The sequence below is a fragment of the Lacerta agilis genome, chromosome 10 (genome assembly GCF_009819535.1).
Source record: "Lacerta agilis isolate rLacAgi1 chromosome 10, rLacAgi1.pri, whole genome shotgun sequence".
Lineage (NCBI taxonomy): Eukaryota > Metazoa > Chordata > Lepidosauria > Squamata > Lacertidae > Lacerta > Lacerta agilis.
Genome location: NC_046321.1, coordinates 29,483,068 through 29,510,188, shown reverse-complemented (window position 1 = coordinate 29,510,188; position 27,121 = coordinate 29,483,068). Strand labels below are relative to the sequence as shown.

The window sequence follows — 27,121 nt, the reverse complement described above, 5'->3', positions numbered from 1 at the left end:
TTTGTGTGTGAAATATAAATAGAAGCAAGCTATTTTTATACGGCTATGTAAGTATCATATGCAATAGTTAAAAAATAAACACTTCAGTTACAGCTCTAGTGTAATTTACTTTTATCCTTTTTGACATTTATAAAAATGAGATTTACTTTCATTCCTGATGTTAAAAGGCACAGACTTACTTTCTGCAAGGAGAAAGTTGGTAGAAGATGGGTAGAGTCTGTACAAAAACATACGGTTAGATCTGGACTCTCCCTGTACAGTCTACCCATTTATTGTTGAGGAAGGAGATGAAAAACCACAGTCACCTCACCAGAAGCTTGGGAATAAGGAGGCCAACAGGGATGGTCGGTCCACACTTCTGGACTTTTTCAAGTCCCCACCCAACAGCCTTCTTTCATTTCAGGCCAAGGTGGGAGAAACATGCTGACTTTGGGGCCCATCAAAATGCCCACAGTCAGAAGAGTGACAAGGATGCTTGATAAAGATGGTTTACATTAGGGCAGTGCAGATGTTAGATCAGAATCCACAGACAGATCTCTGGCTGATTTGCAGAAGACTGACATGGAATTCTGACTCCCAATTGTTTAACAATGGCAACAACAAAATGAAATTTTCTACTTAAATTAAGCTTCTGTAAAGAGCTCAGCCCAGTTCTGGTCACATTCCTAGTCTCAAAATGTGCTCAAAGGGACCTTATTCTTTAATTCTTCCTATCTGTAATTTGCACCTGGCTATGGTTGTTAGGTCTTTTGAGTTCTAACAGAAAGAAAAAGGCTCTGCAGAACCAACAAGCCATTAAGTCTACGCACCCTGCTTTAGAAACGCAACATGCCATAATAGCACATCCCAATCCCTTTAGATTCCAGCTGTCACACTTTAGGTAGTTTGGGAATAAATGCAAATAGCAAAGGGGAAGGAGGGAAGAAACACAATTTGGGGGCAATGGCAGCAGGGAAAGAGGAGTTGAGTCAGAAAAGGTAAACTAAGTGTCATTCCATGCATTATGTTCCTAGCACATGTCTATAGTGCATATGTTTAAAAACATTTGTGTGTTCTGGTTTGGAAACACTTTCTCTAGTATATAGTATTATAAAAGTGAAAAGGATACTTTTGGTGTCGTGGTTATGACCCTGGGGACTAATCTGGCTGAGAAGACAAAAGGCAAAACAATCCCCCCCTGCAGACAGATGTACTTTAGAACTAGAAAACAATGCACAAGTCGCTTCTGTATGCCTTTGGTACCCATATTTTCTTGACCAGAGAAGACTCCAAACACAAGGTATTCGGACTAACTTTTACTTACAAATTTCACCTGTACAGTTTGAGTTTGTTTAACAAAAGGGCAAAATAAACACATGTAGTTTTATTTACAGAAAGGGTTGTGTCAGGGAACTGTCCCCGGCTCAGCGCAGGGTGGTGGAAGGGGTCTCGGGATGTTACAAAGAGCCCCGACCCCACTTGACCAGCAGCACCTCCTCCTCCAGCAGAGGAAGCAGCAATGTATCCAGTGGGGAGGGGCAGGCAGCTCAGAGGCTGGAGAGCAGAGGCTCTGGGGATGTTGGAGAGACCTTGCACTCCCCTCGCCCAGCGGGCGAGGGAGGAGACACGCCATTTCCATTGCCCCAAGTGTGCAGAGGGGTGAAACGTAAGGAGGGTAGGCGGAGATTTCGTATACCGATGCTCTTATGTTGGGGTCACAGCCAGAAGGGGCCACTCCCGGATTCTGCGAGTGACTGATACAGACATGAACTTGTAGCTCTGCACTGTAAATAGTATGCACAATAAAACTGCTAAAAGACAGGACGGAGTTTTGGCTGTTTACTCATGAGCAACCACCCAGCGGACCTTACAGGTTGCAATAGATTTTTCTCCTCTCATTATTGTCAAAGAATTGATTCACTCTGTTCATAGTACAAAGGGGGGCAAGTGTATACTCCTACTCCTCACAGAGGAAAATGGGATGCTCCAAAGTGCATTGGGCTCACATGTAATTTGATTTCATGTGTCCTGTGCCTTCTTAGACTCTGTGGCCAAAATGGCAGGAAGAAACAATGTAGCACAGAGGAAGACAGATGATTTGGGAGAGCAGTTCCCAATACCATGTAATGGATGTGGTTCTGTACTTTATTGGCACTTATCTAGATTCTGGCTCAATTGATGCAAGTTTAAAATGACTGGAAGCACCTCCCTACAGAGATCTAAAATGGAGAAATTCATCCTTGGCTCCTGCCATGCCAGTCAGAAAGGCATAGTGGGCTTGCCTTTTTACTTAATTAAATGAAATTTGTTTTGAGAGCTTTTCCTTTTTTATTTTGAGGTGATCCATCAACTATTTAAAAAACTACAGCTTTATAAACTGTGGTCCATGCCCCCGCAAATGAGGCCAGCAATTTCCTAATTTCCTCAAGAACTGTGGCAAAAGAACATCAAGTCACTTTGTGGCATGAAGCTTTAGTCTACATCTTCATCCTTCAAGCAACTGATCAATACTGGGCTTGCTGGAGCTTCTGGTTCCATGACTTCATCCTTTAAGCAGCTGAGCAGCACAGAGCTTGCTGCAGCTTCTGGTTCAATATCCTTATCCTTTAGGCAGCCACCTGGCGTAGGACTCGGTGGGGATTCCGTGTCCATATCTTCATCCTTTAAGCAGCTGATTGGTACTGGTAGCGGTGGGGCTTCAAGTTCCATTGCTGAATCGTCAAAAATTTCTTCTTTCACCTCCACAGCAACAACTGCAAGAAACAGAGAGAGGGGCCACATTCGCATCACAGGACACAGTCCTCAGAGCATTCACATACACATGTAAGAAATAAACAATAGCAAAAGCTTGCGGTAAATTGCATCCATATGTACCAAGGCCGGGAGACCTGTGACTGGAGTTTCCTACAACAGCAGGCAGATTCTGCACTGGAAATGGTGAGCAGGAAAATAGCTAATTTACACAACCACCACCTTCCCATCTCCAATCCCACTGAAGGGGGGCAGCAAAAAAGTAGGAATAAGTGACACCCCTTTTAATTTACTTTCATCAGAAGCTGGTTTCCGTGAGGTCTTGCTTGCAGTTTGTGTGCCCTCCTTTGCTTTAGGGGCAGTCCTTTTCTTGGCAGCCTGTGGTTTCTTCTTTACTTTGGGGGCAGCCGTCTTCTTTGCTGCTTGCTTGATGGAACGGGCTTTAGCAGTCATCTTCTTTCCTTTGTATACAGAAAAAAGCCAGTTAATAAGAAAACCAACCTTTGTGACTGTTTTGCTTCTTATATTAACATCTTGTTGTGAAGGTTTTTTGGTGGTTCTTTTTTTTTTTTGTATGGCAGCAGCATTCAGTCAAGTGAGCTCTCAGCGCAGCTGAAATCACTGTATTTTTCCTGTCTATAAGACACCCCCATGTATAAGACGCCCCCTATTTTGGGGGACTCAGATTTAAGAAAATGGGGGGGAGAGATATATCCATGTATAAGATGTCCCCTAATTTTTGACATTATTTTAAGGGGAAAGACCCTAGTCTTATACACGGAAAAATATGGTACTCAAGACACTGGCTGACTACTTCAAAGAGAGCTAGAATTAAGACTCATAGGAATCTTGCAAGATAGGTAAGGCATGTACTGAACTTAGCAGGATGCTGAACAATCAAACAATTCTCTAAATACACTGTTGCAACACTGACACAAGTGCTACTGATAGTCATTTTTGTTTAGTTTAAATTACAAGGTGAGCTTTATGGCTTAGTGAGTATTTGAACCCTGGTCTCCTAGATCCTAGTTCAGCATTCTAACCATTACACCACACTGGCTCTTATATGTTTAGTCTATTTAGTTGGCCAGTTCAATAGAAACATCAGCTGCTGGCCATTAGGCCGATGGTTCACTTAGCCCACTACATTAATCTGATATTCAGGCAGAGCTCATTTCCCACCACGTTAACAGAGACCCTTTTAGTAAGAGATGTTCAAGGTTTCAAACACAATTGTTGTAGCCACGATTCTTGAAGAGCCATAGCTCATGTTCTGCACAAACAAGGTCCCAGATTCAGTCACCTGGCACCTCCACGTAGAAGGATCTTGGGTATTACAGAGAAGGGCCCTATTCGGCGTTGCCTCACAGCAGGCCATCCTCACCAGCAACATAAGAAAGGCATGCTCCTTTAAGGCTCAGGTTGGGTAACAGAGGGACAATGGGATGATAAAAGGGATGGTGGGAATTGTAGTGCTTCAAAATTGGAAGAATCACAGGTTCCTCATCCCTGTCATAGAGCAAAGTCATATACGTGGTCCATCCAATTGAGAATCCCAATTCCAATAGTGACAGCTTATGGTGATTCGCAAGAACGCATGGGACAAGGCACAAGCTAATGATGAGGCAGTCCATTTCATGCCCTGTCAGACTGTCCCAGCATCCACATTTCAAGCTACTCCATTTTGCAATGCCATCCTCACAGAAGATAGTCCAGGCAAATGTTCCACCCCCATCTTCTGTACCTTAATGTTCCTTGCATGTGCACTGGTAGTTCTGGGTAGCATACTATCTGCAGGAAGCCTTAGTATCAAACCTTGTAATATTTGCTTTGTTATTAAGATGAATCATAGAGACAAGGTTGTTCTAATTGCCACTCACTTTTCCTCCCATATGGCTTTCGTTTCTTCTTCGGCACCTCCTTAGCTGGGACTGGTGACATAGGCTCTGCCACCGAGGAAACAGATCTACAATCAGAAACTACACAGGACACAGGAAACATTAAGCAGCAGCTAAGTATAAAGACACAGCTGCATAAGGTTTCCAAGCAGGAGGGTTCATGATTAGTTCCCAGTTTAACAAGCTCAGAACACTTTGTATAAAAAGAAAGAGACAGAGGAGATCAGTTTTCTGTCTAGTCCCCCACAAGCCCCCAAGTTTGCTACATTTGTACATTTTATTCTGGGGCCTCACAATGATTTCATCTTGTAAAAAACTTTAGTGGCTCAGAGTAAGGCAATTCAAAGGTACAGGAAAAGCCAAAAGGCTGCTCTAGTCCTCACTGAATGGGCTGCATGTATATGGAGCTGGTATTGAGAGCAGAATCGGTTTAACGACCATTTCTGCTTGAAAACATCCCCCTCCCTCAAAATAGGGAGGTTCCTGTTGTTTTGATTTCAGCTTCAATTCCTCATCAGCTACTGAACCTGCCCACTCTGGTTCCTAGCCTTTAACATGCCCAGGTTCCTATGCAATAAAGACATAGGGTGGGTAAGATGGAAGGTACCTCTTTCTCATAAGGGAAGTAAAAAGAAGAGCATAGGTCAGATTGCCACCAGCACACCTTGAATGAAACTGGTGATGCTGGATGAAAGAAGATACATTCTCTTACCTGGTGCTACTGGGGGCTGTAGCTGGTAGCCTATCAGCTCACACCAGCCCACAGGATAGATATCTGGGGACTCACAGTCCACCCACTGGTCATATTCACTGTCCCAACCATCAAAGTGTATCCTGAGGAGCCGATGTACCACTCGCTTCACTGTGGCCACACAGATAAGCCTGGGCTCCATCAAGTCCACTGCTTCTAGCTTGGCACCCATCTTGAAGCCATGGTTTGGGCAATCCTGGGAAAAGGAGCAGCATGATATACCAACCTCAAATAATAATATACACCCATGAGGGCTGCATGCTTGATTGATTGATTGCACTCAACGTTCTTGTTCTCAGAAATCCAAATTCTACATAATGCTCTCTGCTTTTAAAAATTTAAGTGTATGCACGCGCGCACACACAGCTGTAAAATATTTTTTAATTAAATAAATATTTTAATAAATTAATAGTCAATTCTACTGGGGAAGCTTATCAGTTCAAGTTGAGGGACAGTATGAGTGTCTAGAAATGATATTTGTAATGAGGTAAGGAAGGAATTTAAACTGGGGGGGAACGAGAGCCTTACACATTTAAGTTAGCAGTACCAATGCCAAGGTTATAAATGAGAGATTTGACTCTGCTGCAGAGTGCAGTCTTCTTGATCTCTTTCTAGCAAAGCACACTGTCAAGGGTGAGGCTCTGTCCAGCCTGGATCATTGAAATTCCATGTACGAAATGAATCTTACTTCCCTATCTAGACTAAACATCCCAGACACTTGGACCTTTCCACTTAGGGAAGCCATTTCAACTATCCCTGATAAAGCTGATTGCCATTTTCTGTAGCTTCAGGGAAATACTTTACACAATATTTATTAAGTATGCTTGCATCTGCACTGTATATAATGACATTTCTCATAAGGCCATTTGCTTCTCAACAACAGAGCCACTAGTTTGGGGTGATGCTGATGCCTTTGTGAACTTGCCCTTCCACATGGTACTCACCACGTTGAACAGATGCGCTGGTGCAGCCTTTGACTTGGTCTTTTCGAGATAGCTTGTCCAATTGAAGGTCTTGGCATCATGCCCTGAAGTATGAAGTTGTGGGGGGGATGTTACTGGAATGAAACACCCCCCTCATAAACACCACAACCAGAAGGAGCAGGAGAAGCATGCAAGTTATTGTCTATCCCCTTGCACATATTTGTCCAAGAAGAAGCCAATGCCAGCTGCAGTGGAGCAAAGCAAAAACAATGTTTGCTTTCCAGAGTGGAGATCAGACAGAACACAATGCAATAGCTATTCAGAAAACCAAGTAGTTCTTGTTTCCAGAGAAGTGCAGAGGCAGGAAAGGATGAACACCAGCTTTTGTATAGCCCTCCAATGCCCCCAAGAAGCATGGAAAAGGTAAGATTCAGAGGCAGGCATTCTATTCGGAGCAAATGCAAGGGGACAGCAAGACAGAAACTGATTTCCAGCCAAACTCCCAATTTTCTTGGGCAGAAACAACAACAGAGATCGCCATCTTGATGGCAAAGAAGAAACTATGTTGGTTTCACACTTGTAGTCTAACGTAAGCAAGGCATTCCATTTTGCAGGGAAGGAGCTCAATCTGCCATGGAAGCAAGCAAAGAGAAAGAGAGCTTGGGGTCCTCACCTTTCGGAGGCGTCAGCTCAATGTTGTTCTGCTTACAGAAATTGACAGGGAAAATGGAGGGCAAGGAAGCATGGTAGCAGAACCAATCAGAACCATCCTCAGAGGCTGCGCCATCAATGCCGATCATGAGATAGCCATCTAAAAGGACCTGAAAGACAGGCCAGGGGGGAGAAAGCGACCCTGAAGGTTGTTCTAAAGTATTTCATAATAGCAGTTTCTAAACTCAACAGAGAGAAGAGCTGGAGCACTCTATGCTTTTAAGTGCCTAAATATAACAAACTTTCCTCTTACTTTTATCGCTCATTTATTTTAAAAAATATTTATAACTTGCTTTTCTTTCAAAAACCAAGATCTGCACTCACATGTGTGTGATTTGAACATCCCATCAGCACTGTACAAGCATTATTAGATTTTTAAAAAGCAGACTCATAGCACATATTTTGCGACTGCTGCCTCCAACATTTTCTCAAAATTCAAAATCTGCCCACTGTCCCAAATAAGTTGGCTCTATGGTATATAAACCAGAGCCTTGATTTTTTATTTCATAAAATTTATACACCGCTTCCTTGTAAAAAAAGCAACAACTCCAAAGCAGTTCCTTCCTTCCTTCCTTCCTTCCAAGTCTGACTCCCAAATCCTTGAAAGCCCAAGGTGCAAAGTGCTGTGCTTGGCTGAAGCAGCCGCTCCCTCTTTTGAGACCGGCATACCTTACGGACAGTAGCCACACATATGTTGCCCATATTCAAAGGGTCAATGGCTTCCAGTTTCATGCCTTCCTCAAACCAGCTACCTTCTGGGTAGACAGCACGCACCTGGAACAGATTATGGATGAGAAAGAAGTTGGTGATAAAGAAGTAAAATGCATGCAGGGAAATGTGTGGGCAACTAGAAAGACTGACCCTGGTGATTGGGGCGTAGGAGTTCAAATTGCTTTCCAGCTTTGCCGGTTGGCCTTGGGGAAGCAGCACTCTTGTTCTCAGTTAATTACCTGATACACGAGAACAGCAGTGAACTACATCACAGCATGGTTGCAAGGCCAAATAGGATAAACACGATAAAGGGAAAGACAACATCTCCCACTGCTTAAGCTTCCTCCAAGGTCTAGTCCTTCAATAGGGGAATGACTCTTTCCAACCACAGAAAGTCTTCCCCATATTTTTTGCTGCAAGCCATCCCTGTTTTGCTTTCAGCTCACCCAGGTCCTGTACCCTATCCCCAATAGCTCAACAGTGTAAAGCAAAGTAAAACAGTGTTAAATCTTTGAAAAATAAAATGCAGCAACAATTGAGGGCAAATTAACAATAAAAGAAGAAGAAGAAGAGGAGGAGGAGGAGTTTGGATTTGATATCCCGCTTTTCACTACCCGAAGGAGTCTCAAAGCAGCTAACATTCTCCTTTCCCTTCCTCCCCCACAACAAACACTCTGTGAGGTGAGTGGGGCTGAGAGACTTCAGAGAAGTGTGACTAGCCCAAGGTCACCCAGCAGCTGCATGTGGAGGAGCGTAGACACGAACCCGGTTCCCCAGATTACGAGTATACCACTCTTAACCACTACACCACCACCACCACTACTACTACTACTACTACTACTACTTTATTTATATGCTACCCATCTAACTGGGTTGCCCCAGCCACTTTGGGCAACTTCCAGCAAATTATAAAACCACAGTAAAACACCAAACATTAAGAACTTCCCTATACAGGGCTGCCTTCAGAAGTCTTCTAAGAGTCAGATAGTTGTTTATTTCCTTGACTTCTGACAAAAGGGCATTCCACAGGGTGGGTGCCACTACCAAGAAGGCCCTCTGCCTGGTCCTTGTAACTTCGCTTCTTGCATTGCAGTGAGGGAACCACCAGAAGGCCCTCAGAGCTGGACCTCAATGTTTGGGATGAACAATGGGGGTGGAGACACTCCTGCAGGTATACAGAACTAAACACCAGCCAAAGCCTGGGAAGAGGCACTTCAGAAGGTGCTGAAACACCAACAGTGCTGGTGCCTGTCTCAGTTCCAGCGCAAGGTGATTCCATGGAGAGCCACAACAGAGACGGCCCCCCTGACTGGTTCATACAACACTGAGCTCCTTGGGTGCTACAACAGCTAGTCCCTTGCAGGGCAGGAGAGAGATTTCAAGAGCTCCATAAACTACAACCCCCCCAAATGGTGCAAATCCCATCTCATTTGGAGAACAAAGAAAAGAAAGAGACCGTAAACCTTTCCCACCTTCTTGAAGAGATACGGAACAGCATCGCAGTAGATCTTCCGGAAAGTAGGGTGGTGTGCCATGTCATTAGATTTTTCTTCCAGCAAAGACATAAAAGGATATTGAAAGTAAGAATGAGTGAAACGAGACACCTTGAATTTGCTAGCTAGTGGTCATGTTTTAGGAAGGAAAATTCTTCTTCTTTTTTCCATTTAAAAATAGTTTATTTGCCACAGCATACATTTCAAACATTCTCGTCATCTTAAAAACCGTAAAGTAACACGTCATGTGCTCTGATCTCATTAAAAGGAAGGAATACATTATATCTGCAACAATTTGAAAGGTTAAAATATATACTTCAAGTAGAAGAGTAGTTTTTCTCCTATCTAAATCCTCACCCGTTCTCTTTATGCTATGGCCAACCCTTCTAGACCAGCCAACAGGGTGGATTAAGGGGCTCCACATGTGGCACCAGAAATCATCAACGCTGTCCCCATCTTCATAGAGAAGCCTCAGGCGGCCACCAATCACAGTGTCCACGACAGCCACACGTATCCGAGAAACACGGGTCTTGTCCACCACTTCCAGTCTCATGCCTTGGCGGAAGGGATACTTCATGTTCTCCGTCATCTGAGTAAACAAGAAGAGAGATGCTCTGCTGCCTTCCATGCCTGCGACTCTCCTCCAGAGATTGCGCAACTCTCTGCACTTTTACGCTTCCTCCTCTAGAGTGCACCCTTGCAGTTCTTCTTAAATATGGGGTGCCGCATGAATCCCCAAAAAACCCCACCCCAATTGCTGGTGCTTCCATGTCAACATAAAAGCATTTGGCCATCCATTCAGATTGGGGTTTTTTTTCAAACACTTTCAGTAGCCCAGGTCATACACCCATAGTTAATGTTTTAGCATGAATTCAGACATGGCTCCCACTTTGCTCCTTCTCTAGCACGAGTGGGAGTCATGAACCATGGTCCTTGGCTCAGCGATACATCTGAATAAATTTTGGCTTCTGGACTCATTTGATTGAGTCCAGATCTGAGTCCCCAGTTCAGATGCAGTATTAAGCCAGGGCCCAGGGTTTGTTGGCACTGCTCAAGAAGCAGTAAAGCAGGAGCCATCTCTGCATTCATGCTAAACCATTCACTATTATTTACCATGAAATGTGAATGCTGCCATTGCCACTTTTGTGTAGCCCAGAGCATTTAGATAAATAAAACCACAATCTAACCTGATTTATTACATTTGTACCCTGCCATTTCTTCAAGAAGCTCAGGGCAGCATACATGGTTCTTCATCCTCACAACAACCCAGTGAGGCAGGCTAGGCTGAGAGAGAGAGAGAGAGACTTGCCCAAGGTACCCTAATACCACACTGACTGTTTTGTTGGGGGAAGAGTCTCAGTCAAAATTCCAGAACCTTCCTTGGATTCATATTCTGTGTTAAGGGCTCATGCCCCACATCTCTGGCAGAAGCAGATTTAGCCAACAAAGTGCTGTAAACCAGGAGGTGGAGCTATGAACCAGGAAGTCCTGGTGTAAATTGCAACTCTGGCATGAATTTAGGATATGGCCTTTGGCAAACCAGACCCTCATGTCCCCTGCCCAAATCTGCCATATGTGGATATAACTGACATACTTTACAATGCTACTGGCTTTTTGAAAATTAATAAAATTATTTAATAATAAAAAATACAATGTTACTGGGGGGATGGATACCCAACTAACTCATACCCAGAGTGGACCTACTGAAACAAATGGACCTAAGTCCATTGTTTTCAGTGGGTCTCCTCTGAGCATGGCTAACATCTGGTATTATCTGTTGTAAGGATTACTGAGATAATATATGAGAAGCATTCTGAACTTTAAAAAAGCTCTAAAGGAGAATACACACACACACACAGCATTATTACTAAAAAATGACCTTCTGCCTGATCCTACCCATATTTATTAAAAGCAGATCCAACAGATTGCAGTGGAAGCACACGTGCAAAGAATTGCAGCCTTCATATGACCCAGAAGCAGTAACTCACAGGGTCTCCCCCAAGAGGAAGTCTCCTTGCCCCTAATAGCCTAATATACCATCTCTAGCCAAGGCAGCCTCGTAAAACAGGGGAGGGAGAGAAAGGCATAATGAAGTATAACACTAATTACCCTCTCACAATGAACATTCTGAAGAGACTAATCAACACTGCTTATTGATTCCAACTCTGCATCACTGGTTTGTGCCTGTTTAAATGTGGAAGCTAAAATTGCAAAAGCTCTTCCTCAATCCGCCATCTCACTATTCAGAGGCACAGATTATGAAGAAAAATCCCTTCCGGCCAAAGGTGCTTTCTAAAATGTGCCAGCAGGAGGCGCCTAACCTCCTCCAGCAGCAAATATAGCTAAGCTGAGTTTTTAGGTGAGCTAGTGAAGGTAACAGACCAAACAGCAGGGCTTTAATTGCTCTTTATTTAAAAGTCTTTTAAACTGAAGGACATCATGTCACGAATGTGGGAGATTACAGCTAACACATTCTGTTCATATTTATCAAACAATGCACTAGGCAGAACCCAAACACTCTGAAGAAAATTCTACCAACTTTATGCTATACTGCTTATCCCAGACACAGCTCAGTCCTGAAAAACATTGTGTGTTTCAATGCACTGCATTCACATCCACACTAAGCATTTAAAGCACTGTCATATCGCTAACAGTAACGTCTCCCAGGGGTTCGTGGGAACTGTAGTTTGTTAAGGGTTCTGGGAGTTGTAGCTCTGTGAGGGGTAGTGTCCTAACAACTCTCAGCACCCTCTCAGTTCCCAGAATTCTTTGGGGGAAGCCATGAGTGTTGAAATGCTATAAGAGTGCTATAAATGTATGGTGTGGAACTTGTAGAAGTGTCTTTCCTTATCACCAAGTATCACCAGGCCTTCCGGACAGAGATGAGCTCCAGCATGGCTTGCAGCCCATATAAAATCTGAACGGGCTACTGCAGCCTCCGACTTTGTGTTCTCTGGATATTTGGACTACAATTCCCATCCGCCCCAGCCGGCATGAGCAATGGTCAAGGATGATGAGTGGTGTATTTCTAAACATAGTGAGGGCACCAGGTTGGGCTACTGGAAGAATGGATAAGCAGAAAGGCCTTGATTCTTTCCTCTGTGTGCAGGGGGGTGGGGGGGAGAAAGATTTTTTCCCTCACCTTTATATGAAAATCCACAGGGATAGTCCTGGCTCCCACAAGCTTTTTCATGAGGTACCCCTTCCAGTCGGTGTACTTTGAATGGATGGCTGTACAAAGAGGTATAAGATTGCCCAGGTAAATAATACTTTTGATCTGAGAATTTTGTTTTTATCCATTATGACTGTCTTGGTTGTTATCAGTATCAGTGTCCAATACAGTTCTGTTGTTTTATTATGAAAGTGTGATTTTTAACTGCTATAAATTGCCCTCAGTATTACATATGTGGTTGAAGGCTGGAATAATGATCTTCATATAATTAAAAAATAAACTTAGCACGCCTTTCATTCCTGCAGAAGGATGAAACACAGGGATCTCCTCATTTTTATTCTTCTCTGGTTAAACTTAAAGCCTCCTTTCAGTTTACACTCACCCCAAAAATTACCTGCAGCAACTTGCTTTGCTCCTTCAAAACACTGTAGTCTTTCAACAAAAGCATCAGCAACATCTAAGTTTCAACATACTACCACCCTGAACAGGCTCTAGATTTTTGATGGAAACTTTAGAGGTGACTACATATCACCTTGAAATGCAGTGAATTTCTTTACATTTTGACAAGGGAAAGTTCTGCACTGCAAATTATCCGACCTACAATAACTACTTATTATTATTTATTTCATTTATCAGCTGCTTTTACAGTAAAATGTTTCAAAGGTCTGTAGGGTCCAGGCTGGCTCATATGGGGAGAGGTGGTCCTTGAGGGATTGTGGTCCTGAGCCATAAAGGGCTTTGAAGCTCATAGAATTGTAAAGTTGGAAGGGATCCTCACGGTCATCTAGTCCAACCCCCTGCAATGCAGGAATTTCAACTAAAGCACCTACGACAGATGGCCATCCAACTTTTCAAAAATGAGGGATGCTAAAAAGTTGTAACATGACTTGGGAATTCAAAAGACATTTTGGTTAAATTAATATAATTTAGTTTCGCATGGAACTTAGAATGTGTGTAAAATTGCCCAGAGATAATTAAAAATGATTGCCAAGTACTTGTGGTTATATTATACATTAATATTTTTTATTGTCATCGTCATCATTATTATTATTAGGCATTACTTGGCACTTTCAGAAGGTAAAATGAAAATTCTTTGGTTTTCTTAAAAGCAGTTTATGCGTTTTTTCACCAAACTTAGACTTGCCAAGCTAAATGTTGTCCAATCACGAAAATAATAGATTTGAATTCCTCACACTCAAAAACGTATTTTTAAGGCTGCTTTCTGAAGAATTTTTTCAAAAATTAAGTTTTACCCCCTAAAATGACACATCCTAGTGTGGGACAGTCATCTAGAACAAAGGGTTGGACTATTTGGCCTGGAAAGCCCCCTTCCCCAATACCAATACACCCATTTCTCGTTCATCTCTGCTTTCTCAGTCCCCTAAACAAAAATTCTCATATTGTAAGAACTCTCAAATTTACAAGCATACATGCAATTTGATAACTTTTTGCTAATGCCCCCAATGTATCCAACGTGCAGAATTTAGGATTAATAGTCACTAGATCCAATGGGCATGATCCAACTTGAGAAAGGGAAATGATGCAAACTGTGAGTTAAATAAACCCCCAAAGCAGGGCGAGACTCAAAGACACTTACACTGGGGAGGCACCAGGATTTTGCTGTTAACAGCACACCAGCCAATAGGGTGAACGTCCACAGTGCCCAAGTTGACCCAAAAGTCACTGCTAGAGTCATTCTCAAAGCCTTCATAACGTAACAGTGCCTTGTATCCTGCGTGGATTGATTTTTGGAGACAGAAAAGGAAAACAATAGAACATTTTATTACATCTCGAACACTGCCACCCTCCTTTTTCTGATCACTATAGCAACAGTTCCTTCAAGACAAACTCTGTTCTCAGTTACAGGTAGGTAGCCGTGTTGGTCTGCCATAGTAAAAAATAATAATAAAAAAATTAAAAAAATCCTTCCAGTAGCACCTTATAGACCAACTAAGTTTGTTCTTGGTATGAGCTTTCATGTGCATGCACAATTTAGTTGGTCTCTAAGGTGCTACTGGAAGGAATTTTTTTATTCTGTTTATTCTGTTCTCAGTGCATGGACCACTGGATGCTTCCAACCACAGGGATTCTACCACTTGTTTTAGGAAGCTGCTCCACAGCCTGAATAACTCTGCCAGCTGGAAAGATAGCCTAGTGTCCTAATTCAGCTCCCCAAATCTTTTACAGTTATGCCCCGTTACCAGGACTGCTCTTAAGGCCCATCTGGGACCCTGGGTTGGGACACAGCACAGCATGGCAAGTCTGGAAGCCTATTCCACCAGTGCTCTAGCAGAATGTTTCCCAAACTGTGGGTTATGACCTGCAAGTGGGTCACAGGCTTTATTATTTTTACTGGGATGTCTTAAGCAGTGGTAATAAAATAGGCAAACCTGAAGTTAAAATGCATGAAACTGATGGCTGCCAAAGACCTGAGGTCCAAAATTCATTTGACAATAAATCAATGGGTCACCTACCATGCCGGGTAAATTTGGGCTTGTGAGTTGCCATACCAAAAAGGTTGAGAAACCACTGCTCTAGTACTTGCACTACCCACTTGCACTACCAAATGAACTTCCCTAGCAAATTGAGATCTACTAATAAGGCCTTGGTACAGCTTCCAACTACTGTGGAGGTGAGCTTATTCTCTACAATAAGCAGGGCCTTCTCTGTTGCAGCCCCAATTCTTTGAAATGCCCTCCCACAAGAGGTGCATGCAGCCTCCTCTCTGCTGTCCTTTTAAAAGACAAGCTAAAATCTCCCGTTTTGAAAAGGAAAAGAGAGCCTTCCATTGCTGTGTTGCTAATTCTCTGTTCTGTTATTTCTCTTGGGCTGCTTTTATCAATAATGCTTTTAATGTAAGTTTTCAAATTAAATTATGTTTTGGGCAATAGATCTGAAACCTGCTTGAATAGCTGCATATCAGTGTTAAAAAGTAAGTACTGTACATAACGTTTTATAATGATGTTGCTTTTATTTCCTTTTAAATATGTTGCCTGCCTCAAGTCTCCAGATGGAAGCAGATGTACATTCAAATAACAATAAGGAAAGTAAATTACTCTTTTCTGTTATCCCCCTCAAGAGACCCACCTGCAATCTTAACAACAGAGGCAATCCAATACACACGACTGGGGAGCACAGCATCACTGTTTAACACTTCTACCTTCATCCCTTTTATCACATCTTCCCACTGATCATAAAGAGGCACCTGATGATGGAATGGAGAACAGATTGAAGCAGAAAAACAGGGAGCCATAGAAAGAATAGCAAATTGTCAGAATAATTTATATTTGCTTGTGTGTGTGTATGGATGTGAAATTGCACATGTGTGATGAGCAGGTGAGGAAATTGCTTTTAACAGAGAACTTTGTGCCCTTAACTCTGTTAGCTTGTGTTTCTCTAGCACCTTTCTAGGCAAAAATGTGATTGTGGAAGAAAAGGGGGCATTACCTCCAACACTAGATGGAGAGTCTGAAGTTGGCCATTCTCCTGTTCATCTTCACAGTCATGACTAGAGCATTGTTAATCATACAGTGTAGGTTTCTCATTACTGTAGAACCGCTTACTCTTATTTTATGGTCATAGCAGTTTGCACTAGTTTTAATGTTAGCTAACGATTTGTTTAAATGTTCCCCTTTCTGGCAACGCTGAATTTAATTGTTCACATATTTTTAAGCTGATTGCCAAATCTAATTGGGATCCATTTGCAGGATACTATTAAGCTTTTTATCATTTGGAAATCATAGCACACAGTTTACAATATGGACATTCAAAGTCATCTTGATTTGATATTCTTGTTTAAAAACAAAATTTAAGCTACTCCGAGCACTTTCCTGGGGACCCTTCTTATCTTACCAGGAGCCTAGGTTCTGTTGCAACACAACACATATGGGCTTGATGGAAAGTAGGGAGTGCTCACATGTTTGAAACTGCCAACAGGCGCAGCCTTGCATCCATGGTCCTGCAGATACGCTCCCCAGTCAAAGCCAACGATGAGAGCTGGGAGGGGACACAAGAGACCATCTCAACACAGAAGGTTCAAGGTTGGCAAACAGATTCGCCACAATAGGACATGGACAGGTATGGGGACATCTTCTATTGGAGCATCATCCTCTTGGTGTAAGACACTGCGAGTTTCTGAAGAGCTCAGACATCTCTATCCAGCAGAAAGGAGAAAATAGCTAGATCTATTATAGAGAGCACAGAACAGTCCAGACGTTTATAGACTTATCCAAGAGCAGAGACTAGCTTACAAGGCCAACAAGTCTGAAATGCACCACCAAAAAATAGGAAGGGGACGCAAGTCTCTCTCTGTGTGTGTGCCATGCAGGCACTCCTTCACCTTGCATCCACATCTATAGTGGTTATACATTCATTCTTCTCTTTCAGGTGGCATATTCTATTCAACCAGAAATACTTTTGTGCATGGTTCTGATGAACTTCCTATTTACCTTGAGGTTTGAAGCAAGCAACAACCTCTTACTTCCTCTGCCCACTTGCCAGCACTTACCATCCTGGCCAGTTGGCGTTCCATCTGCCAGTTGCCCTGTCCCCTGCGTATGGAGAAAAGCCCCGATTTTTGCAGACCAGGCTGCCTTGTGCAAGACTTTGGCTTTTTTTGTAGGTGGTTTGCCCTGTGAAAGTGTGACAAGACAAAACAAAACGATAAGAAGATGTTAATTCTCAATAGCCTTGCAGTGACACAAGGGACAGACAAATCTTGCTGTCTGTGATGGATTTGCAGGTTAAATGGATGAAACCAAAAGGGCAGCTTTAACGAGTACAAGAAAGTCTTGTGGCAGCGAAATGGCTTAGAAGTAGCTTTCCTAAAGTAACTTATCTGTATCTGAAGAGATGTGGCATGATATTTCAAAGACTATGGCTTCTCTCATCAGATGTATCTGACAAAAATTACTCCTGGCCTAGGAAAGCTCATGCAACCGTATGTTTTGCAATTTTCCAAAGGTACAAGAGAATTATTTTTTTGCCATTCAAATGGAAAAGGAACGCAATGCAGAACTTTCTGCTACTTTCACAAGATGACAAAAACAACTATTAATATTTCCCTTGCCTTTTATACATGTGCTTGTAGTGGTCGACGTGATTTAACAGTTGGAAAATATGGAACTCTGTCCCTGAAAGGCTCACTCCAAGTTATGGAGATGGAAATGATATCAAGAACAGAAAGAACTAACTTATTTCCTAAAACCTACCTGATTCCTTCATTTTCTTTTGAGGAAACACTCTTCTCCTCCAACTCACTCTCTTGTCTTTGAACTACGCTGTGCCCTGTCAACTAGTGGGGCCGTCCTTTTTCTCCCTTCTGGTGCCTCCTCTCATACAGGAAACGCTTGCAAAAGATCCACTCTTTTTATTCTAAATTTGAAATAAACCACCACCCCTGGTGTCATATTCACAATTTCTTAATTGTACAATATTAGATTCCAAATAAGGCTTACTTATACAACATCGTGTGTGTGTTTGAGAGATTAGTCAATCTGGAATAACCACCACTCTGAGGTGTTATTTTTCATTACAATCACTGACAATGTTTGTTTTTAAAATCACACTCCACAAAAGCATGCATTAGAAAGGGTAGAGAAAAATCTACCCACTTAGGCCTCTTCAGTAACCTGTTTACAAATATGAAACAGCAGTTAAAGAGAAAGTGTTCTGTGTTAAGTGATCTTTAATATGCTGGTGCATGTGGGTGTGCAATTCTATGGGGGAAGGCATGGCTTTTCCATCCTCAAGTCTCCTCTCCCCTGCCAAAAACTGCTTCCAAACAATTAGTTATCCAGTGCGGCTGTCTGCTAGGTGCCTCCTACCACCTGAAGTCTCTGCTTCATGAGAGAATGGCTTTTTGAATATCCCTGGCAGGCATCCAGCGCCGTTTACTGTTATTTTCATGCCTCGTTTAGCAAACAGCAGCCTCGTTAAGTGGGCCTTGCTCACCTGCAGCCTTGCCAGGATGCTGGCCTTCTTGGAATTTGAAGAGTAGCTTCTGGAGCAGGAGACGCTGCAGAAACGTTTGGTCTTGGAGAAGAAGGCATCTTTTGTGCCCACAATCCCACACATCTCACAGACAGCTGAGGGGGCACAAATACAACAGGCCTCAGCAGCAGGAAGCAATTCAGTTCCACCAGAAAAGCCCAAGGCTACCAACGGGGTTGATTAAACTTAGGTTGACTGGGAGCCATCTCCTCCTCCAAGCTAGGAGGAATTGTTTATGTCTCACCCACCCCCAAAACAAGGAGTGAATCTAGGGGGAATCCTAGAGGCAGTTGGCATGTAAGAAGGGCAGGTAGCAACCAAGGGGGAAGTAAAGGGTCACTTGTTGCTACTGACGCAAACTGCTCTTGTCCTGGCATTTCAACTAGCGGATCAGAAGGAGAGAGCAGAGCCCATAGTGTGCTTTAGGATCCCAAAGAGAGACACCTGAAGGAGTAGAGAGTGCCAGTTATTGCACTGGCCACTAGGAGCATCAACCAAGTTGGATAAAAAGCACAAAGATGACAGTACTGCATTGCATAGTATTGACTATAAAGCAGAGATATAAACTACTTCCATAAGCTGGGGGCATGGCGCTCAAGGAAGAACCTGTACCTCCAATAGCAACTGCATGGGTTGACCCAAACATCACACAAGCACACCCTATGAAGCTGCCCCAAACCACCTCTGTATGGCAGTGCTCCAACACAGGAAATGTGTTACAATGCAGATAAGATTCCTGATTGCAGAATTTTGTCTTGAAGCCAGAATTTAATAACTTTAATAAAATCCACCACAAAAGCTGCAACCTAATGGATGGAAAGAGCCTCTACTCCACCCTCTCATTTTGGACACAAAGCATGACTAGCTTTTTGGGTCCTCTGGGTATATGCACACGTACATACATACATATGCACACATTCATTCTCTCTCTCTCTCTCTGCCACAATCTTCTCTCTCTCCTGGGGCACCCCACTTTCTCTCCTAGCCATTCCATTTTCATACGCACAGTCCCATAGCTCACTTCCCCTTTCTTCCTACCCACTTGGTCACTCTACTTTCTGTTCAGCTTCTCATTTGTCAATCTGAGCCTTGAAAAGCACACAGAATGGAAAGAGAAAGTGAAAAAGATTGTCATTCTTTCAACTTCCTCCTTTGCTTCTATGTACTTTTCAAGGGGGAAACTGGAAAGCATCTAAGCCATCTCATGATGAAGGGGCCAGAGAGCAGGGGGCACCACTGCACCCTTGGGCACCATGTTGGTAACCGCAACTGTATCTAGCTCCATTGTGATATCACCGTTCCACAATTTCCAAGAAAGGTTTGTAGCTCATCATGAGGAATTGCTGAATATGGTCTGGTACACTCAGCTGTGTACATATAACCCACCTTGTGGGAGTTGCACTGGTCCTATTTCATGATTTTCAGACACACTACCCCAAATGTACAAGTCTGGCCCTGCATAGTCTCCTCTCAACACAAACCTTCTTACTAAAGAAGCTTAACACCAGGAATACGATAAGGAAAATTATCAAGATTGTTAAGTTTTTTTAAAAAAAAAAGTTTATTTCTCAAACAGATTTTGAGTACAAAATTTGAATTTGCTGGGCAGAAGCTTTCCTTGTGAAACAATATAGAATAACTGAATTGTTTGATTTCATGTTTTTTAATATGACACATATTTTCAGGCTGTATTGTTTTAAAGCTACCATTAAAAAGAAGTATAAAAGTTCAAATACAATTTAATGTTCAGATTATAACACACAGTATTTCTACATACAAGTTTCCAAAACTGCACTGAATTCATGGAAAATGTATGTCAAAATCTTTAACCAAACATTTTTTTTTAAATAGCTTGTTTGAAATTGTTTTCTTGGGGGCAAGGCCCCTGTAGATTTAAAAAGTGGGCAGAACTGCATGATAGTGAAATTTTGAATTCTTCCATATTTACACACCACTGTTTTTTCATGCAATACCATATGGCTAGGCATACTCTGTATATGCAATACTCCCTCACCATGTCTGTATGAGATAATATAGGCTATCACACACACTCTCCCTATTAAATAGCTGATATTACATTTCTTTTTGGCTCATCCTCCAAATGTAGTGAATTCCATCAACTATCTCTACCCCCCCCCACTCTAGAAAGAATAAAGCTGCTTTGTATTCAATCATTAACAGCTTCCTTTGCCACAAAACACCAGTACCTGGCTCAGACCCACTTTCATCTGGCAATCGGCTGGTAGGTATTTTGGCCTTTGGAGTCAACGTAGGCAGTTCCCCAGCTTCTCGATCTGCTGCTTCATTCTCACTAGAGTCTTCCAGGAAGGAGGTACTGCCACTCTCTCCACTGCTGCTGTAACGCCGGCAGCTATCATAACCCCCAAAGAGATCCAAGTCATCATCAACTTGCTCCTCATTCTTCTGCTCCAAGGATGAGGCCTTGCAATGGGCCGGAGACTCCAACTAGCAGCAAAACAGGAGTATATTTGAAACACCCACAGACATGATGGTGGGGAAGAGGCATTCAGTTCACATATATCAGAGGCAGAATCATTTGAGCAGGCTATTAGCCAAGGAAGTGTCGGTCCTTCCACTAATGATGAGGTCCCATACTCCCTCAATATGCTCCCCTTAAAATATTACATATTTATTTAGAATACTGTGATGTTTCCTTTAAGCCCAAGCAGCTAACAACAACAACAACAACAACAACAACAAAACTAGAACAATTTAAAACCAACACATATCAAACATCAAGTGAAAATCTTTTTCAGACAGTTAAGTGGAAGAGTAAACTGGAAGAGCTGCAGAAAAGGACAAGCAAATTATCAGATGCTGGACTAGATAGGCCTTTGGTCTGATCCAGCAGAGATCTTCTTAACAAAAAGAAAGTTAATTGGACAAACAAATAATATCCGTTAAAATTCCAGGAGAATGGAAGCATTTTCAACTGGTGCTAAAAAGGCAGAGTCAAGTCCAACCAAATTTATTAGGGAAGGTGGGATATATATGACTAACAATATGAAAATGCATCTCTATTCATTTATCCTGTGCTTTAAAATCTTTAATCCTGAAGTCATGACAACTCTCAAAATTTTAGGATTGACTTTTTGAGGTATTTAGTGAGCACCACATAAATTACATTAGGCACTAGTTCACAATCAGAAAACAGTGATGTGGTAGTAGTGGGCAATTGCACAAAAAGAAGAAGAAAAAGTAAAACTGATGTACATCCTAAGGAGTACACAAAATCAAGCTAGAATAATTTGGAGGGGGGATGATATAACTGTATTATCATTTCAGTCTTCTTTGACGTTTCATAACTTCAATCTTTGCTACCATTTTCCATTTTTTCTTTCTTTCAGGGAACACTGTCTATGTTGATGCATCTTCTCCGGGGAACTCCTGAGCATCTGCTGTAGAATTTCTGCATATTGCAGAGGATTCTGGGGAATTCTCAATAGCTTGTCTCAAGTCCACTTGAAGTGATACCCTGGTCCATTGGGCCTAGCCGTCACCCTGACCCAACTGACCACATGAAACATGCCTTGCACCTGCCCCTCTCCTAGGCAGTGCATTATTTGAGATAATCCGTAAGTGCAGACATGTTACCTTGCAGGATTGCCAGAATTGCTAAAATTGCCCAGAGGGCCAGAACATACTTTTAAACCCAGGACCTGTGCAATCCTTCTACACATCGGAAATTTAGGGGCAAAGCAGACAGGATGTTAAATACACAGTTGGCAAAAAAGGAGATAACTGTACATCTAGTTCCCCCTCCTACTTGCTGGATTCAAGCAATGTTAGGACACTGCAGGCAGAAACGTATGAGGGGAACCCCAGCGAAGCAAACAAGTGAGTTAAGCAGATTTTGGGGGTAAGTGACCATGACTATAGCCCAGCTCTGTAAAGACATGAGGTAAACAGTGAAGCAGAAAGAGATGTTAAGCACCTTTGTGAGTTTAGCAACATACTGAGGAAGCCAGTGCAGTCAAACATCCTATCGCCTTGGTTTTTCTTTCTAATTCTAGAAGATTGCAATGTCAAGCAAGCAGCAGATACCCATAGTAGCCCACTACAAATTGAGGTGAAAAAAATCTGGCCACATCCAGTAAAGATGACTTCAAGCAGATTAGTCCAATCTTAACCACTTTTTGCAAGTATAACCATCAGAACATTTCCCACCTAATGTTTAACGTGTGTTTATGGGAGAATAATAATAATAAAAAAATCTAAGCTACAGTTTATGATATAAAGCCCCAGCAAATAGCTACAGTATTATAGATCAAGTAGTTATTCAACAGGAAGGACATGTATGTTTGTTTTTGCCTATTTGTTGTGAGGGATCAAGCAATATACTGTATTGATTAAGTCCATTTACCCAGCAAGCCACCAAATCACTTCTGAGTTCATGAAGTTCTTTGCCTACAATAAGACTACTCATCCAGCCACAATGCACCCTACAGCTGGAACCACCACACTATAAATATCAAATTCCATTTCCTTTCTGAGCTCCACCTTCTTCCACAAAGCATTCCTTTAATCCCAAGAATCACCAGTTCTACACTCCTAATCAATTAGCATCTTCCAATCAATGTTGCATTAGTAAATCCAACCCTTGTTCCCATCTACTGTGTGATTAGATCCTACAATACATTTAAACTGTAAATTGCCCCACTGTGTTCAGGGGAACTTGCGCTTAAATTTGCACAGGATTAAAGACTGGTGAACTCACCAACCTTTGCACCCAATCTGGAGAAACTGTCATGGGCAGCATGCAACAAAGCATACACCAAAACTAATTCTACTGACTACAGTCTAATTTCAGTGGAAGGATGGGGGCCAAGGAAGACCTATCCCGGTCCAGCCATGGGCACAAAACTGGCGACTCCTGAACTATACTGTTACTCTGATTCTATTGATACTTCACTTAACTGTTCACTATGCAACCTGTCATTTAGTTTTAATAGCAGCCAGTTACTAATTTAATAAGCTGTTTGATAAGCAAGAAGCAGCGAGTTTCACACAGAGTAAAGCCAGGAGGTAATTAGTCAATATGCTTTCGAGAGGTCTAGCACTGTCCCACATACATCTTCAATACTTAAAAAAAACTTACGGTACGTGTGTGCAGGATCATTCACATAATAACATAGTTGGGAGCATCAGTCACATGGATTCAATTGGGGGGGGGAACCAACACTTTCAACACTCAGAAATTTCAGTCTATTTTTATTTTTTGTCAAGGGCAGCAATACAAAGTAAATATAGCATTGATACTAGAAACAAGGCATACTGAGGAGAGAACAGGAGGAGTAAAATGCATTTTGGGGAGGGGGTGAGCTTTGTCCCACATGTTGGTTTTCTAAAAAGAGAAATAACAGTTCAAAAAATATTTTCCCTAAAGGAAAGCCTATAGATTTTTATTATTATTTATAATTATAACCAATAAAGAAAATATAAAACACCCAGAAAAGAAGAACCTCTATAAACTAAAATACACTTGTGTATCGACTTATAGAATACACTATATATAATCTGATTTGTAAAAAAAAAAAAGACATAGCATTACAAAAAACACCTTTTGATTGAGGAAGTAACAAGTGTGTGAGTGTCTGGAGGCAGTTGGAGGATGGATGGCGGCTAAAAGATCTGAGGTTGAACCCTGACAAGACAGAAGTACTGTTTTTGGGGGACAGGAGGCAGGCAGGTGTGGAGGACTCCCTGGTCCTGAATGGGGTAACTGTGCCCCTGAAGGACCAGGTGCGCAGCCTGGGAGTTATTTTGGACTCACAGCTATCCATGGAGGCCCAGGTTAATTCTGTATCCAGGGCAGCTGTCTACCAGCTCCATCTGGTACACAGGCTGAGACCCTACCTGCCCGCGGACTGTCTCGCCAGAGTGGTGCATGCTCTAGTTATCTCTCACTTGGATTACTGCAATGCGCTCTATGTGGGGCTACCTTTGAAGGTGACCCGGAAACTACAACTAATCCAGAATGCGGCAGCTAGACTGGTAACTGGGAGTGGCTGCCGAGACCACATAATACCGGTCTTGAAAGATCTACATTGGCTCCCAGTACGTTTCCGAGCACAATTCAAAGTGTCGGTGCTGACCTTTAAAGCCCTAAATGTCCTCGGTCCAGTATACCAGAAGGAGCGTCTCCACCCCCATCGTTCTGCCAAGACACTGAGGTCCAGCACCGAGGGCCTTCTGGTGGTTCCTTCACTATGAAAAGCCAAGTTACAGGGAACCAGGCAGAGGGCCTTCTTGGTAGTGGCACCTGCCCTGTAGAACACCCTCCCACCAGATGTCAAAGAGAAAAACAGCTACCAGACTTTTGGAAGACATCTGAAGGCAGCCCTGTTTAGGAAGGCTTTTAATGTGTAATAGATTATTGCATTTTAATGTTCTGCTGGAAGCCACCCAGAGTGGCTGGGGAAACCCAGCCAGATGGGTGGGGTATAAATAATAAATTATTATTATTATTATTCAATGAATTGCTTCCAATATCCATATCTATCTATCTATCTATCTAGACTAGGAGCAACTATCTTTGAAAGTAAAAGAGAGAAAAAGACAAGCGAGTTAACTTTCAAGGAAGCTTATTTGATACCGTTTAAGGCTAAAGAAAAGTGCCTTTCCTTGCACACAGGGGTCCAGCAAGAAGGGGGGTGGGAGAAAGAGAGGCACGGGTTGTGGGGCGACCTCCTTTTAGGGGGAATGAGGGAAATATACTGTATTACGTTTTGACATGGAACACCCCCTCCCCGCCCCTCGACTAAAGCAGGAGGCAGGCAGGTGGGACGTATTACGGCACCATAGCAATGAACTTGAGAGCCCTCCCTCACTGCCGCCTCGTCGCTAACCGAACAAAGGAACCACCACGACCGACTTACCGGGCCTCCTTCCCGCTCCATGGCTCTCCTCTTGCCCATGCAGACGCCGAGCAGTCCAGCCAGCGACAAGACGCGGCCGGGCGGCGCGCGCTCACTTCCCCCTACGGAGCGCAACGAGTGGCCAATAGCTGCGTCGCTTTCAGCGTCCTCCGCGCGCACCTCCAAGGCGCATGGGCTCGTTCGCCGCCCAATGGGCAGACAGAGAAGACGCGGCGCCGGAAGAGCCGGAGGGGGAGGCGTGTGGCTTGTGAACAGCCTTCGCTCCACCGCGCGCAGGGTTCTGGGAGTTGTAGTTCTTAAGGGGTGCAACTAAGTTTAACTCAGGCTGTAGACCCGTTGGGGGGAAAACAACAACACACTCTTAGAACGTCTCTCCTCATGTTCTCAGTGGGGTGTTTACTTTGCAGAGAATGCAGACCATGTGCCAAGTCCGTTCCCCGCCTCTCCTCGCAGGGAAAAAGGCACCGCCTCCCAGGCCATTGTCCGTCGGCCCTGCAGGCAGCAGCCGTCCTTGAGGGAAGCCCCCACAACCCGCCAACATTATTTGGCAGAGGAGCGCTCGACGCTACCCGCTTTCCTGTGCCAGCAGCTGCCCGCCAGGGCCAGGCAATTCTTAGTAAAGGCCAGGCTGCAGTCAGTCTCGCCCTGCGTTATAAGGAAAGGAGTGTGCCTGAAAAACGAAGCGCCGCCTGCATTTTGCGTTCCCTACCGCTCGCGTTCTGTCACGTAGCTAGCGAGCGAGCAGGGCCCGGGTCTCCCCCTAAATTGCCTCCCCCAGCCTTTTGAATGTGGGCCTGATCACTGCTAGAGCAGATAGCAACACCTCCCCAGTCTATCCGGGGGGATTCAATGGGGCTTGCCAAGTAATATTTGGAAAATGCCCCTATGGGCTGCAAGCAAGCAAGCGGCCACCTTCGACTACAGAGCTAGGCAGAAAGTGGACCGGGATTTTACAGATAAATCTCTGACTCTGAGTGATTTGAAGCAGGTCGCAATGATTTTTGACTTGTTGTTGATAACAATGGCAGCAACAAAATTACTCTTCCTCCAAAATACATACATATATACTGAAATAAGAAAGAAAGCTGTGTGCTGGGAAAACCTGGAGTTTTGTGTAGGAGGACTGTGAGTTCAGTTCTGTACTGACACTCAGAACAAATTCCTGGACTGTGGGCTGAGAAATGACAGCTCTCACTAATAGTTTGCACAAATTAGATATTGCACAAATATCTAAATGGTATAACAGGACGCTTGTTGTTGATAGCTTTAGCAAAATGCTCAGAGTATATAATATATTACTAATATCTATTACTATACTAATACAGCTATATCTATACTCTCTCTCTATATATATAAATAACTTACATTACTAACAGTGAACTCATTCTCTTGAGTGTGAATCCTTATGTAGACAAAATGGCATTATCCTCACACAAGGAGCTAACCTCAGGGCTGAAAAAACTACAGTAGGAGGTTTGCAGGAACAGAAATAATATTTAGAAAAATAAAACCCTAAAAGCAGAATGGGGAAGCCGATCACTGACAGAAGGGTGGAGAACTACAGAATCAAGTGTTTTAAAGGTATGTTTTTTGGTCTCATTTATTTATCTTTTAAACAAATAAAATGTTTAGTTTGAGGAACTCTGAAGACAATTACGTCATCTTAATCATTCTTTTCTTCCAGTGTAGCCCAGTGCTTTTTTTCTGCGGGTACGCAGGGGTGTACATACCCCCTAAACATTTTGTGAATCTTTGTACTTTTGTCCATTTACTGTATTTATTTTTCATGATTTGAACTATAAAATGGTGATTTTCTTGAGTCAAAATGAGAATACCCCTAAA

The 27,121-nt window shown here is 42.9% G+C and overlaps 1 protein-coding gene across 2 annotated transcripts; it reads right to left on the bottom strand.

Moving 5' to 3' along the window:
* Positions 1-1,857: 1,857 nt before the first annotated feature.
* On the bottom strand, positions 1,858-25,397 carry L3MBTL2 (L3MBTL histone methyl-lysine binding protein 2). 2 transcript variants are annotated; one of them, XM_033161967.1, is made up of 17 exons: positions 25,280-25,397; positions 20,588-20,846; positions 18,342-18,475; positions 16,897-17,020; positions 16,306-16,385; positions 15,477-15,594; positions 13,987-14,121; positions 12,360-12,448; positions 9,575-9,806; positions 9,197-9,273; positions 7,683-7,787; positions 6,976-7,123; positions 6,324-6,406; positions 5,341-5,575; positions 4,611-4,676; positions 3,024-3,191; positions 1,858-2,732 (listed from the first exon to the last, which is right to left on the bottom strand). In XM_033161967.1, the coding sequence occupies exons 1-17, from the start codon at positions 25,316-25,318 to the stop codon at positions 2,452-2,454; spliced, it is 2,373 nt and encodes a 790-aa protein (XP_033017858.1). In that variant the 5' UTR covers positions 25,319-25,397; the 3' UTR covers positions 1,858-2,451. The 2 variants fall into 2 exon arrangements, with proteins under 2 accessions (XP_033017858.1, XP_033017857.1); XM_033161966.1 differs by having other exon boundaries at positions 4,611-4,709; positions 25,280-25,396.
* Between the last annotated feature and the right edge of the window lie 1,724 nt (positions 25,398-27,121).

Bases quoted from the DNA above. Each gene is read 5' to 3' on its own strand.
- L3MBTL2 (XM_033161966.1), bottom strand. From the start codon at position 25,318: ATGGGCAAGAGGAGAGCCATGGAGCGGGAAGGAGGCCCG. The intron at 4,710-5,340 runs GTAAGAGAATGT...TGTCCTGTGTAG, and splicing joins ACAGCCCCCAGTAGCACCAG to TTTCTGATTGTAGATCTGTT. The intron at 2,733-3,023 runs GTAAATTAAAAG...TGTTTCTTGCAG, and splicing joins GAAACCAGCTTCTGATGAAA to TTGTTGCTGTGGAGGTGAAA.